This window comes from Anser anser (genome assembly GCF_964211835.1).
Source record: "Anser anser genome assembly, chromosome: 2".
Lineage (NCBI taxonomy): Eukaryota > Metazoa > Chordata > Aves > Anseriformes > Anatidae > Anser > Anser anser.
The window spans coordinates 154,650,178-154,670,354 of record NC_139721.1 but is presented as its reverse complement, the minus strand read 5'-3'; the positions used below and the strand labels follow the sequence as shown (position 1 = coordinate 154,670,354).

Sequence of the window (20,177 nt, the reverse complement as noted above, 5' to 3'; positions counted from 1 at the left end):
ATATGCCTTGGGGTTCCTGTACAAAAAGAAAAACAAAGACACTTCCATGTAGTGTTTGCTTGCCATATGTGTTGTTTGATTGCCTTGCGCTGAGACCCCTCTATCTCTGGTTGAACATACCAGTAACCAAATAAAAGTCATTCACCTCGTTCACCTGGGAGCTCTGAGTCAAAGACGGTTTTGCAAGATATCCTCCTTCTCCTAAATAATTCAGTGAAATAAACGTTTGCAAGAGGGTAGGAAAAGACAGCGGTGAGACACTGAAGGATGTTGCTAGTTGTGTTTCCTTGAGGACAGGACAGGTTCTTCCAGTAGAGTACACAGGGTTTGTCATGCTCGTGCCAACAAGCTTCAATTCATTTATAAAGGCTGGATTCCAACTGCCCCAAGCAGTCAGCTGTAGATGTGCACTTTTTGCTTTACAAATGGGAGGTGACCTTATACCAAAGGGACCCTCCTAACTGCCTGACTCCCCGACTTCCCCAGATGAAAGGTGTTGGCTTCCCCAGCAGCACAGTAGTTTTTATCAAAACTTTCTCCAGTTTTTAGTTGGCTTTTTGTTTGCCTCGGGTTGCTGTTAAAGGGCACTCTGTACTTCGCTGTAAATTAATTTCACAGGGTTTTGCAGCACAGATCAATTTTACATACCGTAATTTAATGGGAACACAATCCTTAATTTTGCTGTTTGCAGAACGAAGAGCCGATTTTCTCTAAGGATGGTCGGAAGTTTTTCTTTGTGCGAGCCATTCCTCAGGGAGGACGTGGGAAGTTCTACCACATTGCCATGTCGTCGTCACAGGTAGGGAAGGTGCAAGTGTAGAACATGGATCTTGTGAATAAAGGAAAGCATTCAGTGGTGGTTTACCAGGCATAAGATAACATGAATTTCTGAATCAGATACTTAGAAGGAAAAAGTCTATCAACTATCTCTTTTCAAACAATATTGTTTCATTGTTTGTTGTTTTTGTTGTTGTTGGTTTTTTTTTGTTTTGTTTTGTTTTGTTTTAATACCTTCTTAGTTGTACATAAATAAGTAAACCCCTGCACTGCCAGAAAGGATTAATCTGAAGCTTTTGGATACACTGGATTAGAGGAAGGGGTTTGAAGCTGCTCTGTACTGAATTCATCCCATTATCTTCAGTGGAGTTAAGATGATTTTCACTGTGTTATTTCTATACCTGTCTTTTCACAGAAATATGGGAGGGAGGTAGACTGTGGAAATTGCAGGTGCAAGGTTTGTTTTGAACAGGTAATGGAGTTTAGAGCGTTCCCTTTCTCAGAACAGAAACACAAAGAGAAGCTTTGCTCAGATATCTTCTTTTAAGAATAAAGAAATCAAATTCTCTTTTATTTTTGGCAGCCCAACAGCAGCAGTGATAACTTACAGTCTATTACATCTGGTGACTGGGATGTGACAAAGATATTGGCGTATGATGAAAAGAGGCATAAAATGTAAGTAAACTTTGGTCTGACAGATCAGTCATCCACTGCTTAGCACTGGGCTATGGGGTTAGTTACAATGATGTCATTTATGCATCTGACATGTAGGAGCTCAAGGAGATGTGGATAAGACAGACACCTCTGTTTCTGCCTCTGTTTTGGTTTAACCTCCTACACCATTCCATATAGCTTGTCTTCGTTTGATTTTCTATATACAGTTCAAACCTCTCTCTCTGTGACTATAAATGCAGCATACATTTCTATAGCAGAACGCTTTCTCCTGCAGTGACTTCAGATGTTAAACTCTGAAGGAAAGATGACTATTTTCATTGACTTCCTAGATTGTCAATTTTATAAAGAATCCTTTATTGACCTCCAAAAATAGCAACATAATAGAAAAATCAGTTAGAATACAAAAAAGTCACACTCCTCCTTTATGCTAGTAAAATTCTATATTTTTTTTTTTACTTTTTAAGACAGATTTCATGAAAATACATTAAAATGTTTGGAAGTTTTTCTGGAATCAAATACCATATAGAGTCCTTTGCATGCAAAGACCCATTAGATACAAGACTGAACTCCCAGTTTCTTAAGGTCACTGAAACGTCTAAGTCTCTGGCATATGATAAAGTTTGAATGATCAGAGCATAATGCTCTTTCAGGCTGCTGAGTGTCCTCAACTACCAATAACTTCAATAAGAGCAAAAGGTCATTAGCACTTGGCAGAGCTGAGAAGCAAACTAGCACCAAAGCTCGTTTGCATTTTCACTGACCAGTCAAACAGAAAATACCATGCACTGTTTGTGCAATCAAAATGTACATCTAGGTAAGCGCGGATTATTGGAAAGAGAACAGCAGGGCTGAATATCCGGTCTGACATGCTATTCACCCCACAGACACTATGTCCACTATGTGGTCTGTCACTATTCACATGAAATGCATCTGAGACATCATTCTAGACCTTAAGCTTGATCACCTCCAGCAGCATCAGGAGGTTCAAGGTCAAGAAAAACTGCCTCACTGTTACTGCAGAACAGGGCTTTCACTGTTTAGCCGGGAGAACAGATCACCACAGTCTCAGCACAAAACTTGGGCAATGAAGCATTCTTCATTTATGCTGTCTTCCCTGGAAGTTCAACTTCCTTTTTCAAAGGGGACATTTCCATATGTTTCACGTAAGCCCCTGGCTAGCTCAGTGTGGAAAGAATTAAAAATGAAGTAGAAATGGTTCTAGAGAAAAAGAAAAGATGCTAAAAGGTAATTATGCACCATAGAGCTTGATGTGAAAATGTGAAGGTCGTTATCTTCACCACTTGAACCTTTTTGACCCACTGGTATGCATAGTCCAGAACCCAAACTTTTTCATGTCTGTTTTAATTGCAGCCTACCAAGTACTTGTTTGAGCTGATGCAGTGACATGTTCCTCTGTATGTTTTTCTAATTTCAGTTTAAAATTTCCTTGCTTTTACAAGATCAAGCAAATGGCTATGTGAATTAAGATGTTATTGTATATTTGTAATATTTTTTTTTCAGTTATTTCCACAGCACAGAAGATTTGCCAAGAAGGAGACATTTGTACAGGTCTGTACTTTACTAATGTCAAATGCAGAATTTCCCTTTTCAATCTTGCATGAATCATTACATTAGAGATTGCAGTAGAAACAATTGCTTACCTGTTTCTTTTAATGACATTGCAACACCTTGTAATGTATCACTGGAATAGACAGATGAACATAACATTAGTGAACAAAATGTAAGAGATTTGGAAATGTTTGAAATTTAGCAATTTTCTCATTTTATTGAAAATTTCAAATTGATCTCAAGATTGATAACCTGTTACAAAACTTTCCAACAAAACTACTTAGTGCTTGAAAGAATTCAGAGTTATGTAAACTAAGAGTATAAACTGTTTCTATACTTCCAGACTGCACTTTTCATGAAAGTTCAATAGCACTTCACCTGCTCAGGAGATTGAAAAGAAAAAGCAATATGTTATGTTTACATAATGTGTTTTCTTTCAGTAATTCTAGGTAACTTTAGTATCCTCAGTAACTGTACAGTGAATAAAAGGTTAGTTTATACTAAGCTATTGGTAGTGTAGCTATCACAAAGTATTGTGGGGACAGATTATAAAAAGGAGGAAAACCAAACTCTGAAATAACCATTTTCGAATCATTATTTTCTCATATTTTTCTTCTCGGTGTTTGTAATGAAGGGCAGGGCTGGTGATAGCACCATTTTATAAGGGACTGTCAGTACATTTTCCTTCTCTAACATGATTTCATACCTTTTTTCCCTCAGTGGGGAGAAAACTAGAGCAAACTAAATTATCTACAATTTCATCACGTTTTTCTTTTTAATTATGTTTTCCTGTTTGTTGCATTCCACATTTTTTAAGAGTAGTTCAGGTCAGTGTTTATTTTCTTGAAGAACAGAAAATAGGGAAGAAAAAAATCAAAGCCATATTGACCATTAATTTCTATGAGCAGATGGGAAAAAAGTCACTTTAAAAGCTGAGTCCAGGCACAGTTGCTCAGAAAACCTTACTAACCTCACCTCCCCACACTGATAACAGGGAAAAAGATGCTCAAAACATGAATGTCCTCAACCTTAAGTTGATTACACAATGACATTGGCCTCATTTGATTTCCTGCATTGGGTAGTCTGAAACATGATCTCAGCCTAAACAAGATCCCAAGAGCTTCTCAGTTGATTCTGTGGTGGCCCTAAATAGGTTGCTCAGCCTCATCTCTTTTTACCTTGAAATGGTAGCAAAACCACTCATCTACTTCACAGCAATACTGGAAAGCTATATTAATTAATATTCTTGAAGCACCATGAAGTTGCAACATGCCATAGCACTGCAAAATTTTATTTATTAATATTTGTTAATAAGCAGTAATTCATTCTTCAATCTAGGTTCTTACAAAATGCTTCTGAAAATATGGACAGACCATGCTACCTTCTTCAAAATATCTTTTCTTTCTATTTGGACATTGTAACATCAACTGTTCAAATTCCTGAAAAAACCTTTAGCCTCAGAGACAGCTGCTACCAAACCAAACCAGTGAGGCAACCAGTTAGAAACTTAAAGAAAGCAATTCCAGTCCTTTATTGTCTGCTATAATATAAATTGGTGTAGAAACACTACTCCTTTATTTCATGCTTTCATTTGCTAAATCATAACTTCCTCTTGTGGAATTGCAACGATGATTTTGTTTTAAAAACTGTACCATCCTACATAACCATCTGACCTTGCAAAGAAAGATATCACTATCTGCTTATATATTGTCCATTCAGGGAAAAAAAAAAAAAAAAAAGCCATTACTGCTGTTTAAACTCAACCAAATGGAAATGCTTTGTCTCTTGCTAATGTTGAGCACATTATATTTATGTTCTTGTTCTACAGTACAGTGAGGTTCAAATAATGTTGCTTCCAGATAACATTTGCTCAGTGACCTTCATGGACTTGTATTAACTTTTTCAGCGCAAGCACAAATGGGAACTTCAACAGGCAGTGTCTGTCTTGTGATCTGATTGAAAACTGTACTTATTTCAGCGCATCATTCAGTCACAACCTGGAATACTTCTTACTGACATGTGAAGGTATGTTGGTTTTGTTTATGCGACTGTTTTGTTTATGCGACTGTGTGATAGGATTTAAGCATGGATGTCTTCAGATATCCTATGAACCTGTGGGCAGTTTTGAAAGATAGGCCCTAAATATCTGTGTCATTTCACTTTTAAAGCTTTACTCAATTTTTTTTTCTTTTGTATGTTATTTTTGGTGGTGGTGGTGGTTGGTTGGTTGGTTGGTTTGGGTTTTTGAACTATAAAATGTGTGCAACCTGTTTCTGTGCACATCTTACTATTGAAGACAGCGGCAAGTTCCTTTAGCCAGTCCAAGCATCCTGAAGTTAAAATAGGAGCAAAACCTACAGGAGATAAATATCAGTAAATTTATGAGAGAAAAAAAACAGCACGGTGGGATAAACCATGGGTGACTGGAACTAAGTTCCAAATGCATTAACTCTGCTGATTTGATTGTAAGGATTTCCTCACACCAGTACTGTGAACTGGGAGATTTCAAAGTTTATAGGTTGCCATCAAAAGACAGTTTGCCAGTAAAAATAAGTTGGCAGAAAAGTATCTAATGGACAATGTGCTTGGTGGGCGAGTACAGAATATCTGTTGTTTTGCTGCTCATTCATCTTACATTTCCCTTAGCTTGAAATAATCTACAGGCCCAACAGAGGTTTCCTGTGTTGAAAACATCTTACAGGATATTCCTGGAGAAGAGTTGTAAAAGCCAGCTTTCTCCAGCCCTGTTAAGAATCAGTGAAGAACTCCGTAACATTTAATCCTATGTGATTTAATTCTGCTTAGTTATCCTAAATTACCCACACTGTGCATACACACAGAACTGGATTGCAGCTCCCATGCCTGTATGGGTAAGCATTGTTTTTACTGGTTGACCAATGCCATGATTGAAGTATCTCAAATGGCTGTACACCCCTAAAAAAGTCTGGCAAAGCAGCATGCCAGCAAGAAAGGCCTGATTTTCAGCAGCTCAGGAAAAAGTAAGTATGTATATAACATAAAGAAGAGCAGCTGTTGTGTATGCTGTTGTAGAGCAGTCAGGTGGTGCATGGACATCACCTTCTTCGAATAGCAAATATTCACTGGTGTCAGCAACTGTGGAGCACACCAATGATAAAGAAGAAGTATATGAGATGGCAACATGGGAAACAACCAGGATAATCAAGAAAAAGGGCCAGACCCCCTGCTCCTGCGTGGGCTCCTCTCCACGGGCTGCAGCTCCGGCCCGGGGCCTGCTCCTGCGGGGGCTCTCCATGGGCCGCAGCCTCCTCCAGGCCACATCCACCTGCTCCACCGGGGGCTCCTCCACGGGCTGCAGCGTGGAGATCTGCTCCGTGTGGGACCCGTGGGTGCAGGGGGACAGCCTGCTCCACCAGGGGCCTCTCCACAGGCCGCAGGGGAATTGTGCTGCGTGCCTGGAGCACCTCCTGCCCTCCTGCTGCACTCACCTTGGGGGCTGCAGGGCTGGTGCTCTCACACTTCTCACTCTTCTCTCTCAGCCGCTGTAGCACAGCAGTTTTTTTCGCTTAAATCTGCTCTCCCGGAGGCCCAACAAGCATCAGTCATGGCTCGGCTCTGGCCAGATGGAGCTGGCTCTGATCTCACATGGGGCAGCTGCTGGGCTCCCCTCATACCCTGCAGCCCCCCTGCTACCAGAACCTGGCCACATAAACCCAATACATACCAACCAAAATGTCTATACATTTCTTAGAATGTGTTTTGTCCCAAGAATGAAATATAGGCTGTATTTTTGAAGACATTTATAAGTAGCCTAAAAAATACAAGGCAATACAATGTAGTGAAGTAACACTGACAGTACAATGGGTAATTATCTTAATGGACTATCTGCAAATCTATGACTTACGCGGCAGACATATGCAGGGAAGTGTAATTTTCCACTAAATATTCAGTAATGTAGTGAACATTATTATATTTATGACGTTTGTCTCTTGACAAGAAAAGCCCTGTGTATTGTTATTCTTGTATTCATTTCAAGAAAAGCTGTCAAAAGCTTATAGAAACTGTGTCCATCTCCATCGCACCAAGATAATTGCTTTGCCGTAATTTGAAGTCTTTGTGAATAACAATATTAAGGTTTCTAAAGGATCTTATTGAACATTGGGGATATGTTTGTATTGTATTATATCTCATTTACAAAAAAACCTGAAGTGTTACCTGAAGAAATTAATGAATTTTATTAGAGTGTACATTAATCCAGGTACACAAGATAATCATTTTGCATAACAAACTGTGGGCCAGATCCTCAGCTGCTGCAAACAATACCTCCATTATCAGGTCATTAGTGTTAGATCTGTTTACATCTGCTGAATATATCTTTGTCTGAATTTTAATTATACAGGACTAAATTGTCAAACTCTACTCTCCGTGCAGTGCAAATACATCACAGCTTGAACCTTGGAACTACTGTCAATATCTCCATTCAAATACCTTTGCAAAATGTGTGTGCATGAGAAAATACAGAGATCCTGGCAAGATTTCCATTTTCAATGATTTTATAAAAGTCCATTAAATTTGGTAGATTTTCCTTTCTTACATAAATGAGAGTTGTATTTTTTAAAGTTCTTTACTTTCAAGAAGTTTGCTGGTATGTTTCTTTTTAGAACATTTTGTGCAGGACACATTTAACATCAGGTGTCTGCTGTGTTCACATCTACAGCAGAGTCAACTCCCTTTGGTTCCTGTTATAGCCAAAGTGGGTCTGGAAAGGGGAATCATTGCTTCTGTGTGAAATGCAGACTTCTGGACAAAATAATCATTCCCTCAGACTTTGGTGGCTATGCTGAATATGCAGGGAATGGAGGGTGGATGTCTTAATGTATCATGTGCATCAGGCTCTTGGAGTCGGATGGAGAATTTTGAACACCCTGCCATAGGCTGAATTCATATTTAGATGCTTCCCAGAAAGTTTGGCTTATGTTTATAAGATACAAAAACTTCTTATACAGCTGTTGCAGTTTGATGGAGAATCACTCGCATCCACTAATAGGAGGCTTCCTTCTCCACTGTTTCTCAGGCTGCTCACACCTGGAGTCAGTGTTAATATCCAGACAGTGGCAAACCATACCTAATGCTGTTTGGTGCTTTCTCCTCCATGTAAATGGTAAAAAAGCACCCACAGCATGGATCTTGTTGTATACTCTGTGGCTACACAAATGTGTGTTTGTAGCAGTAACCATGTTCTGACATAGTGTCAGATTTATATGTATCTTTGAACTTAGCTAAACTTAATATTTTTACTTTGACCAACCCTGTAATATTTTGAGAATTCATATTTTCTCAGTTGTCCATAGGACAATTTCATGGCCAAATATTTATATGAAGTTTTCAGTGGCTTGAAAACCATTTCTGTATAGACAGAGACTAACCTCCGCCATAGCTCAGTTTCTCTCTAACCCTTTGAAGAACTCACTTTGCGATCTTCAGTTGCCAACTTCACTGTGTTTAGAGGTGCAGACACAACTGTGGCTCAGCTTATCCTCTCTAAAATGGATGGAAAGCTTTGTAGGTTTGATTAACCAACTGATGCTTATAATGTACTCTGTGATAGTTAAATGAAAGGCACTGGAAAGGGAAAACGTATAGCTGTTCAAAAAAAAAAAAAAGGTCTGGCAAGAAGTCTGGCAGGTAAAAGGTAAAGAGCTGGAAGATTTCTACTCACTACTTCAGTACCTTAGAGGCAGCATATAATTGTCTTTTTTGCTGTCCTTAACAGCAGTGCTACTCAGCACAGGCTGAAATGAGAGAAGTTTGCTATAATAAAAAGTAACCTCTCTTTCAAGAGGACAATGTAATGCTTACTGTCAATAGGCAACATTACAATCACTCAGTCCCAGAAGGCTAGTTACCTTATTTTTCATCTAATTTTATATGCTCATGATTGAATTACTGTAGTAGGATCTAAGGAAGCATGATGCTTTGCAGACTGCTCTTAGATTATCTCGTCGAGACACTGTTGAAAAAGCAATATGTACTGGAGCAAGGTCACTCCTACTGTCACCTTCATCACAAAATATGGGCTTACACTTCTGTCTCCTCTCATAAACCAGCACAGGCTCTGCCACTGATTCCCTTTAAGATAAAGAGAAGGAAAATCTGGATGGAAGGGTTTTGCTACCTTATACTTAAATTTAATTGAGGATGGATTTTTCTCATCTGAAATACCATGTAAAATTCAATTATATAGATAAAAAGGTAAGAAATAACAAGTTTGGGCTGTGGAAAGCAACTTTTTCATGTTTATTTAGTGGGATTCAGGTAGATAAAGTGCAGAGCTGAAAAACACTGAGCTAGTAATGCACTAAAGACCATTTTTAGGATTGTTCCTCCTTTGCAAGAATGAAACCTTATCAAGACTATAACTGTTGTCAGTTCTGTAATGTTTTAGCATTTCCATTTTAAATAGGTGCTCCTCATCTTCAGTGACTCCATCCCTTGCTCCCCAGAGTTACTTACCAACACAATTGAAACCTGAGTGTTAACAAAGTCATTCATGGAGAAAGAAAGGATGCACAACCACTTTTATTGCAGGCTACCTTGTACTCTGAGACTCTGTGTAGCAGGTTTGGTTCCAGTGTCTTCACTCTCATAAAATGTGTTTTTGAAGTCACTGAGATTTGGTTTAAACACATGGAATCGACAAAGATTTTCCAGATTCTGGAGTTCAAGTCCCTGCTGCTGCAGGCAGCTGCATCATATCTTCCTCTGAATTAGCTGGTCAGTCTTCATCAATGCACCCTAGCCTTAAGCTGATCTTGGCCAGCTCTATGCCTTTGGGGAGCCATGAGTTTCCCCATAAAGGGTTAATGCCTGCTAGCTTTGAGACAAGAGGAATGGTGAGGAAGTCTTCTAGCCCATGCATACATTGCTGCAATTAATGCCATTTAATATGTGATGAAAATGATAGGGGTGCGTGCTGTTCATGGAATGCCTACCAGCCTGCTAATTAAAGTTCTCCATAATCATGCATTATCAGGAAGGGATTAATCATTTTTTTTAAGGATGACACAAAGAAAATTAGTAGTTATGCAGAGGGGAGAGGACTATAATAAGGACTAGGAGGAAACTCTTGCCTCATGCTCAGCATGGTTGCTGGTGATACAGAACTGCCTTTGCCACTGCACTGTGTGTTATCTTTTTGTCTATTGACCAATTTGGAAAAAAAAATCATCTTTCACTTTGAAAAGAGACGACAGTGTACCTTAGAACAGGGAATGCTTTCTCTCTCAAGGTCTCAAGTCCTTTCTATTTTTCAAGAAATAGTAAGATTGTTCTGGTTCAAAACAAATTACAATCACTATAGTTTATCCAAGCTCTTTGAAGATTCTTTCTTGTTGGATTATTTTTGTTTGTAGTTGACTAGTAGTCTTTGCTGTCAATATGTGCAGGTCAAATTATGTTAAAGCTGTCTCTCTCTTTGGAGAAAGGAAAGTAGGCTCTTCTGACAAAAATGTTGAAGCATTATCACCTGATTTCAAAGTCCTCTCTAGTAATGCAGTTATCAGTAGCTCAGCCTAGATGCTGTAGATCAGTAATCACAGGTAGCAGGAATGAAGTCATTTCTGCCTTTTCTAGGAGTCAGTTTTGTAGCTGTAGAGAAAAATGATATGTTGTAACTGAGCTGTGCTTGATAATATGCCTAAAGAACCAATGGGAAAGGGATTTATCTGGGTATAGGTCTGCTTTTCCCCAGGTATGTCCTCTGAGCCAGCAGCCACAATGCCAATAGCACTGTAAGTACACTCCGGGTCCTGCAGTGCTGAATGATGCCTGTTGGCTAGATTATTCATAAAAAATGAGATTTATAGCTCTTTGGTTCTGCCAGATAACATCCTGGTTCAGTCCCATAAACAGAGCAAGGAGTACAAAAGCAGAGTGTAGGAAAATGTTGTAATTTAAGGATCTCCTTTGAGAGAATGATTCACACTAATAAAGAAGCAATGCAACCAATTTAATGATAATCTGAGTCAAATTCCTCACAGGATTGTACATATAACTTGTCCTGTCATTGTAGCTATGAGTTTTTAAGATGAGTGCTGCAAGTTTATTATTTACAGAGCCAGCACGTAGCTATAAACTTCTCAGCTCCTTAAAATGTTTCCTGAGAACTGAATTATCTTCTTTCTCCCTCTTGGAGGGATATGGAAACATCATCTGAACATGTGAGAACTTAGTAGCATTACCTGCTACTTCCACCTATTATGTTTATTCTGAACATTAAAATGTGCATTTATTTTTCTTTTGTTTTCCTGAGTTTTTTTGGAGTCAACAAAGACTTTCACTACCAAGTTGCATCAAATCATCTAGCTCTGTTTTGTGGCAGGCTGTCCTCACGTCAGTTTTAATCTCATTTTAACCCTGCAGAATCCAGAGAATGTTTTAGCAAGGCTTGGCCTTCCAGTATGAAGAGGTCTAAAACCATGTTGTGAAACCATTTTACAAATCTCTTTTTCTGTCCTCTCCTGTGGTCACAGCACAAGCTCCTGCCCACATGGATGGCACAAGTCCAAAATGTTATACTTCTGGACAACACCATGCACACAGAAATCTTTTGTGTAGGTGGGTCTAAGTTAAAAAAGACATTCAGTGAAAGCATTAATTTGCAATGAAGGCTGCTTAAAAAGAATTCATCAGCGTGGTTTTTATGCTTGTCAGGGCTAGGATTTGGAAGGGGGTGCGCATCCTTGATTAGTACAGTCATGCTAAAGCCAGTTAGTGACCACTGTCACCTCTCCTGCATTAATAATGTACCTTTTTACTAAAACCCAGCACTCCCGTGGAAAACAACTTTTAAAGGAGGATGGAAGTGGCAAGAAAAGGGGGAAAACTGGATAATGGATGCCGCCTCGTGTGCTGCATAGCCGAGGGCTGTGCAGTGTGAGATAAGCTCAGCCAGCAGCCAGCTGGGTGGGAAATGCCAGCACCCAGCACTGTTACCACTTCTATAGTTTAGTCCAAGGATTTAAAAAAATAGGATTTTTTTAAATGTGATTAAACATAAAATTCTGTGTGTTGTTTCTAGTATTGTGCCTATTCTTAGATGCCATCTCTGCATAAACGCATTGTCTTTTCTGAGTATATTTATTTTGGAAAATCTTGTAGTATTTTATTTTCTCATGGGATTACCAGCTGATTCAGCCAGGCTTGAGTGTGCCCCAAAGAAAAGCTAAATTAAATCGATAAAGCACTTGGATTTATTGACAAACTTCACTCCAACAAAATATCATTTTATCTTCTACATCTTCTTATCAATTCAGGCAGTTTCATCTGTACTTTTTATAATGTTGAGTTTATAATGCTGAGTTTTGGGAATGTGTTTGCCCTGAAAACTCCATAAAAACCTGGATATATGATTTTTAACCATCAACTATCTTCACAAAAATTTGCTAGTTTTGGCATTTCACTCCTGAGAAATTTCCTTCTGTAATATTCATCTCAAAAACACAGGGACTTCTACTGCTAGTGACTTGCTTTCTGAATAAAAGTGTCTGAATTCTTTTTGCTACAGTAAGGAAGAGCATGACCTTTGTCTTTCATCATGAGTGAATCAAATCTCATTTTGCTTCAGTTTCTCCATTAATATGAGGTGTTGATGGGATCATCACAGGGGCATTATTGACAGCAATTTGTATATCTATGTCATTTTGAACATGAAGAGCTTAATATTTAATGTCTCTGGATAATTCTATATTGAGATTTATCAGGATACAGGGAAGAGGCAATAGAAATTTTATTGTTGGTAAAATAAATACAGTGCTGAGCGTTTAATTTGAGTTATGGAAAAACGCATAAAGCCCTTTGCAACCTTTCCCCAGTAGATCATTTTCATGCTTTTACCAGGTGGGGAGCAGAGGTACAGCGAGAATTAGTGACTTGCCTATGGCCACATCTCAAGCCAAGTATCATGACCCCCATTTCCTTCCTCATATTGCAAGACAGCACTCCAAGGAAAAGCACCGTTGGCTACTGGAACAGACCAGAAGTGGGTCTAGCTCCACAGCCTGTCTCCATCAGTGGAAGCTGCATAATTACCCTCTTCAGGATTTTTGCAATAATATACCCATCAGGGACATATCTGCCCAGCTCTTGCAATAAGAGGTTGGCTCATGCCTTGAGGCAGGAGAATAATGAACCTCTTTCTACATTTTTCTCAGTTCCTTCATTTAATCAGACCTTTTAACCTGTGCTGTGTGGGCCAGACCCACCATCCCTTGAAATCAATGGAAAACCTGGAAATGGGGATTTTTATAGTAGATGTGGACAAGCAGATGACAGGAGAGCCCTAAATCAACATAAGATGTCTACCATTCCACAGAGCAAGTTCAAAAGTTAAAGTTTCATTTACAAAACCTAGTTATATTGCTAATGCATTGCCTTACATATCACACAGAAATCTGGCGTATAATGGTCTCATCAATAATGTTCCTAGAAGCAGATTGATCTTAGTATTCATTATTCTCGTGTAAAGAAAAAAAAATAAAAAAAAATAAAAAAAATCTGCGCAATAATAATCAAAGTACATAGCATAGCTCTTCCTTGGATACTTTTGGCTGTTTATGGACTATAAAACAACTGAATATTTAGACAAATACATCTGCAAATGAAGTAGGTGGATTGCTTTCTTTGTTCCCTAAGAAAACTATCATTTTAATTGTAGAGTACTGTTGGATTCTTTAAGTCCTGTGTTGAATGTAAACACCTATGATTTCTATACTTTGAAAGAGGTTTTTATAATATTTGTTTTAATTTGATGGTCCATATCTATACCTGGAGAGTTCAAAGACATGTTTGATAACAGTGGTCTGAAAAGTTAAGCTGCAAAATGCTAGTTAGGAGACACAGGTTTGTTCTTCTCCTCTGCCATAAGCTCCTTTCAACTCAAAAAAGTATTGTAATTCAAACTTCCTAGAGATGTTGTGAAAATAAAATCCATTACTAACTGTGGTGCTCAGACGTGCAGTGACAATAAGGGCACAGAGGCTCCTGGAAGGATAAAATACCAGAGTGGTTTTGAAAGATTCAGTGAATCTTCAATCCCTTCACTGCAGAACAACCTTCATAGCAGCAACTCAGCTATTAGCATGCAGGAGAGCACTCCCGTAACAAAAACAGCATGTAAAATGATTAAATCATACCAGAGTGAAGAGCTAACAAGGCATGGTTGCACACAGTTGCTGTTAGCTCACAGCACCGTGCAACATTTCATCTCAATAGCAATTCAATAACCGGTCTGTAATTACATCACAGCCCTTAATAAGCACGGGCCCAATCCTCCCAGGTGCTGAGTGTTCTAAAATCCCACCAGCCACAGTGGGAGCTGGAGAAGCCTGGTGCAGCAGAGGAGCCCCTCGGCACACTGCGGTGTGGGACTCCTGCCAGACCAGCTCCCGTGCCACCACAATGTCACTCATTGCCTCTGGAGACAGGGCTGGCATTCAGTGGTCTCTTGAATTTTGATTTATAGAAGCTGCAAAGTAGTTACGAAAAAAAGTAATAACCCAATATGGGTTTAAAGCATGGCATTATGTATTATATGTTTGTATAAAGCTCTGAGTGTGAGGAGTTGGAAGACCCAACACAGCCATGAGGAAGGCATGCAGGTGGAAGCAGGAATACCATCCTGTGGCTTTTTTGATGTTGAGGGTCCTTGGGTGTGTATGTGTGTGCAGTTTGCTCCTTGTAGTTGGTATGAAAGGACGGCCAGGAGGGCCAGCTGAACCTTGGGTGGATCAGGAACAGCATGGCTAGCTGGGCGAGGGAAGGGATTGTCCTGCTCTGCTCTGTGCTGGTGCAGCCTCACCTCAAGTACTGTGCAGTTTTGGGTGGCACAATATAAGAAGGACATAAAACTATTAGAGAGTGTCCAAAGGAGGGCAACAAAGATGGTGAAGGGTCTAGAGGGGAAGATGTATGAGGAGCAGCTTAAGTCCCTTGGTTTGTTCAGCCCAGAGCAGAGCAGGCCGAGGGGAGGCCTCATGGCGGCCTGCAGCTCCCTCACGAGGGGAGCGGAGGGGCAGGCGCTGAGCTCTGCTCTCTGGGGACAGCGACAGGACCCGAGGGGACGGCATGGAGCTGGGACAGGGGAGGGTCAGGCTGGGGGTTAGGGAAAGGTTCTGCACCCAGAGGTGGTCGGGCACTGGGACAGGCTGCCCAGGGCAGTGGGCACGGCACTGAGCTGCAGGAGTTCAAGGAGCGTTTGGACAGTGCTCTCAGACACAGGGTCTGCTTGTTTGTTTGCCTTTGGGTCGTCCTCTGGGGACCTAGATGTTGGACTCGATGATCCTTGGGGGTCCCTTCCAACTCAGACATTCTATGAATCTATAAGTCTATGACTGATCTTTTCGGAAGAATGTGAACAAAGAAAAAGAAATTGCCTGTCAAAAATACAGGGGGAGTGCTTAGTTAATGTTGTTTTATGGTAAAACACCTTGTTCTTTCTTTTGAGAGAAGAGCCAAAGTTCCTATTTAACCTCCCCAGGTAACCAACATTAAATGCACAGAAGGAAAATGCCTATATTTAATGCCCTCTGAAACTAAGTTATGTAGAAAGCCTGCTGCTTGGCAGTATTTGTGAAGCATGTGGGTTGACTGTCAACTAATAGTATCATAAAACTGCCCATCGTGGTAATGACAAAACATCTCTGAAGCACTTCTTGCTGAAATTCAAGTAAAAGCTCTCTAAGTGCAGTTGGTCCTGCTAAGAGGGCCAGCACTTGGCATTTCAGGTGACCTTTGGCAAGGACTGTAATAAATGATGTCGTCGAGGTAGTCTAAAGAGACTTAATTAGATGCTGAAATAACTACTAGTGCTGAGACAGGAGTTTTATTAACTGAGTCAAAAGCCTATGGACAGAGAAGCACAGTAGGCACGTCCCGGTTTAAGCAGATACGGAAGGTTGATACTCAGATTTTACCAATGGGGTATGCACCAGCTGCCAGCACACTTCAGCACACCCATGCTCTGCAGACCCCAGCCAAGACTGAGAGCCAGTTTTAGATTCTTTCCTTACTGCAGGTGCAATAAGTGAGAGCTGCCAGGCTCTGGGGAAGGTGGTTTCTACCTGCAGTCCCGACCGATCATGCCTGTCTGTGCCCCTGCTTGCCTTGCTGGGAAGCACAATGACCCTTTATAAAGCACCCTGTAGTAATTTTCATCAGGACCATAACACTTTATGTCCACAAAGACTGGAAGACAAAGTCAGTGCTGCTGCTGAAAAAGGCACCCCCATCTTCTGTCCACCTTTGGGGCTTTTCCCACCGATCCACCACCAGTGCCTCAATCCGAGCTGGGTCCAGCATCTGATCTTAATGTAAATTTAATGTTAATTAAATATATGTACCTATGCATATTTTTTCTTCTGGGATCAGTTCTAGAAGCTGTTCTGCTCTTTTGCTGGATGGTTGGACAAGCGTTTATGATCATCCAAGGGAGTGGGATGGGATGCTGGAATGGGACCAAGTATCCAAGGAGGGTGGAAGCAGGCAACATTGGTTTAAATTATTTAGGGAACCACAGAGAAAGGATCTGGGAGTGTTTTGTGGCCATCAGATGAGTGCAGCTTGTTACTGCTGCACCCCAGAGTAGACTGCTATCTGTGGTCTCTATTATTCATGACCAAATTATGGTTTTCATCTGCTGGACCAGAGTTACATCGTTTTCCAGCACACTAAATGTCGTGATATACATCAACGGAATGGTTTGCTACTTACTGCCTTACCTGCAGCTCACAGAGGGTCAGATTTTCTGGACCATTTGAGATGTCTTTGGCCTGATCTGGGGTGTATGGTAAGGGGTGGAGAGCTGTTGTTAGACACCCTGTGTTATGAAAGGCATGGTGGTGTCTTTCAGGGTAGAGCAGGACAGGCAGCTTCCAGGAGTGCGCTATCCCTGTGCTGCTCCACACCCCAGGCTTCCTGGCCAAAATATCTGAAAACTGGAGGTAAATCTGAAGTGTATCTGACTACCCTACAATGTGACAACAACCTCCAGGAGCTGGGCAGGACCCAGTGGCATGGGTGCGGGTTTCCCACCCCACCAAAGGAGCCCTGCAGCTGCGGCTGCAGCTGATGCTCACATTTTGTGTCATGGGATGACTGTTATCTGCTGTGACCAGGGCGGTTTCCCATACAGGGGTGATTACGATGACGCTTGGCTTTTTGTATACCCAGTAGCGGGAGGCTGTAATTAGTGCTTCGAGGCAAACTGTGACCTCTTGGAACTTTTCCTGAGGGTTATGAAGCTTAAATTAGTTTCTGCTGTTTGAAAGCATGCACAGACTTAATCTGAGGGTCCTATTTATATTATAATTACTATATAATTCACATTTGCATTCACTTGACTTCCTTTCTTACTTAACAGCTAAGGTTGACTCTCGTGTCTCAGTGCCTTTGTGTGTAGTTCAGGGGTCAGAAGTCCCAGGGGTGAAGCACGGCTGGGGATGTTCTCCCTCACTCGCATGCCTGTACGACTTTCAAACAGCAGGCTGATAAGAAAAATCCCTTTCGCACAAGCAGAAGCTATCACAAGAGCTTTTTCTCCAGGAAAAGATAGGACGTTATTAGTAGTTTGGAATTTAAAGAACTTCTTTTCTGTTGGCTGTTAACAACATAGTTATTAAAGGAGTCTGAGATTAATTAAATAAAATGGTGGCTTTTCTGGATGTTCCAGTCACATTGTCTTCCTTTTAGTAGACCATTCATTTATGCTATAAAATATTTTCCCATATTATTATGCATCCTTAATGCTGTGTAAAGTATAGAAATACCCATAAATAGTGACATAGAGTAAGTGAAAAGAAATATGCATGAATATTTAACAAAACAAAAAAAAATAACTAAAAACACCTGTAATTTCCACTGCATGAAAAAAAAAAAAAAGGATTGTGGAATGAAAGTGAAACTCCTATGACCTTTAAAATTATTTTATTCTGCAAAGCACTACTCGTTCCTCGCTTTTACCTGCTCTGATCCTGTTTAGATTTTGACTCTTGCTTGTAAATATGAGCTGTCTGGCATTGCCCAGAAGCAGGCGATCCATCATCTGCTTCCAGCCAGGGTTCCTGTCATTTGGTCACTCCATATGTACAAAATTTTATTTGAACTCCACTCGTAGGAGATAAATGACCATGACAACAGGCTTCCTCTCAAGCTTCATATAATGAAGCTTCACAAATCAGGCAGTGGCCTCCTGCATGCTGAGACTAGGGTGCATGTGCGTTATTTCCAGCTATATGAGCGACCTTGCTTGAACTCATTATTCTGTAGTGGATAGTACAGATGTTACCATCCCGCAAGATTTAAGGCTTCCTCCAAGGAAAACTGCTTCTTTCACCTTGTTTGCCAGCTGGACCAGCTGTACGGTTTATTGCAGGCTTTTGTTTTCTGTTTGCACGACACTTATTTAGTGCTTTATTAATGCAGTCAGTACATTAAAGATATATTAAAGCCTGAGAACTCATGAGACGAAAACAGCTTAATAACTAGGCAATAAGAAGAAATGTTATTTGTGTTTTCTTTTAAATAGCCAATATCAAGTGTCAATTATTACTTAACTAGCTAGGATATCATTATTTATTTGCAAGAAAATTTTACTTACAGGAAAGAATAAATTAAGGTTATCTAAATCAAATTATAATATATACAAAATCCACAAATACAAAATCTGCAATGAGGCTTTATTCTCTCAGTGTTCTTGGACTGTAAACAGTACTAAGAGAATATTTTTTCTCATGCTGTAATTGCAAGGAGATATACTGTTCCTTTGAATTTGTCAAGAGGTTTATTAGAGGAGCTGGGAGGATCGACAGGGACTGCAAGGTTCTTTCTGCCCTTCCACCACTCCACCATGGATGCAGCTTTGGGTGGTCTGGTGAGGACATGGCTGCACAGTCTCTCCATCATGACAGCATTGCCATTTGTAATATTTTTTAATCACAGAACCACAGGATCATAGGAAAATTCAGGTTGGAAGGGACCTTAGGAGGTCTCTAGTCCAACCTCCTGCTCAAAGCAGTGTCAGAAAAGAGGTCAGACCAGGTTGCTCAGGGCTTTACCCAGTCTTGTCTTGGAAGGCTCCAAGGATGTAGAGCGCACAACCTTCCTGAGCATCCTGAGGTTTCCAAGGTAGGCAGGGAATACAGACAATGGTCCTCTACGTGTGGTATTTCCTTTAGGATTAGCATATATTAATCCTATAAGAAAGTTAAGTATATTTAAAACACAGGGACAAAGGTTGAATCTTTGCTTTCATGTCTTATCAAAGCTTGGAGAAAGCCTGAATTCAAATTGAATGGAAGGATGTTAAATTAATGAGGGATTCAATTAGAAAGTGCAGGAGATAGAAAAGAAATTGGAAAAAAAAATGAAAAAGAAGAAAGTTCTGTATGGGGATTTCTCTGTTCAGATCCATTCTACCAGCTGAAGATCTGAACCAACATACTGGAACAAAACACCATCGTCTTTGGGGAAGGCAGCGATCCCCATGTGAGTTGGAACATTTCCCTCCTGGTATTTACATCTTCAGGTACACACTCATACTATCATGTTTAGGAAATCTGCAAACAAATTCTCCTAACATTTTTACAGCTCCTCATTTTTACAGCAAATTCTCCTCTTCTTCGTAGCTCATCAAGTTACTACAATGGATGAGTATATTGCAATGTTTCTTGAACTTTGTAGGTTTTCCAGGTTCCTACTTGGAACCATCCACATGTGTTGTTACTTTCTGTCTTTTGAAAAACTTGGCCAGAGCCTCACACAAGGAAGGAAATTCTTTCACTCATCCCCCTGGATGTGATGCCTCCTTGGATGATATTAAGAGGGAGAGGATGAGGATTAGCTTGAGAACTGTAAGGGAAGGTTAAGGATTGGCTAAATGAAAAAAGGCAGTAGATTACGATGAAGAGAAATACAAGGCTAATTGGGGATCAGCAGCAGGGTTCATTAGGAGCTGGTCTTGGGAATGACCTTACTTAGATTTTTCCGTGACAGTCTGGGAACCCAAAGCTGGACTCAGCTAATGAAATTTGTGAAGGCCAGAGAGCTGATAAGCATCATCAGAAGGCAGAGAGAAACACTGGAGAAGCTGGCCATCTTGCAGGCCTAGAATGGGGAAATTAATA

At 40.3% G+C, this 20,177-nt stretch overlaps 1 protein-coding gene across 3 annotated transcripts in view; it reads left to right on the top strand.

The window, feature by feature from the left end:
* The window catches only part of DPP6 (dipeptidyl peptidase like 6), a 409,630-nt gene that overhangs the window by 367,290 nt on the left and 22,163 nt on the right, over positions 1-20,177 (top strand). For all 3 annotated transcript variants that reach the window (XM_083826972.1, XM_083826974.1, XM_083826973.1), the window contains exons 13-16: positions 692-799; positions 1,361-1,452; positions 2,974-3,021; positions 4,928-5,046. In XM_083826972.1, the coding sequence (XP_083683098.1) occupies positions 692-799; positions 1,361-1,452; positions 2,974-3,021; positions 4,928-5,046 (367 nt within the window). The remainder of the gene's footprint in view (positions 1-691; positions 800-1,360; positions 1,453-2,973; positions 3,022-4,927; positions 5,047-20,177) is intronic.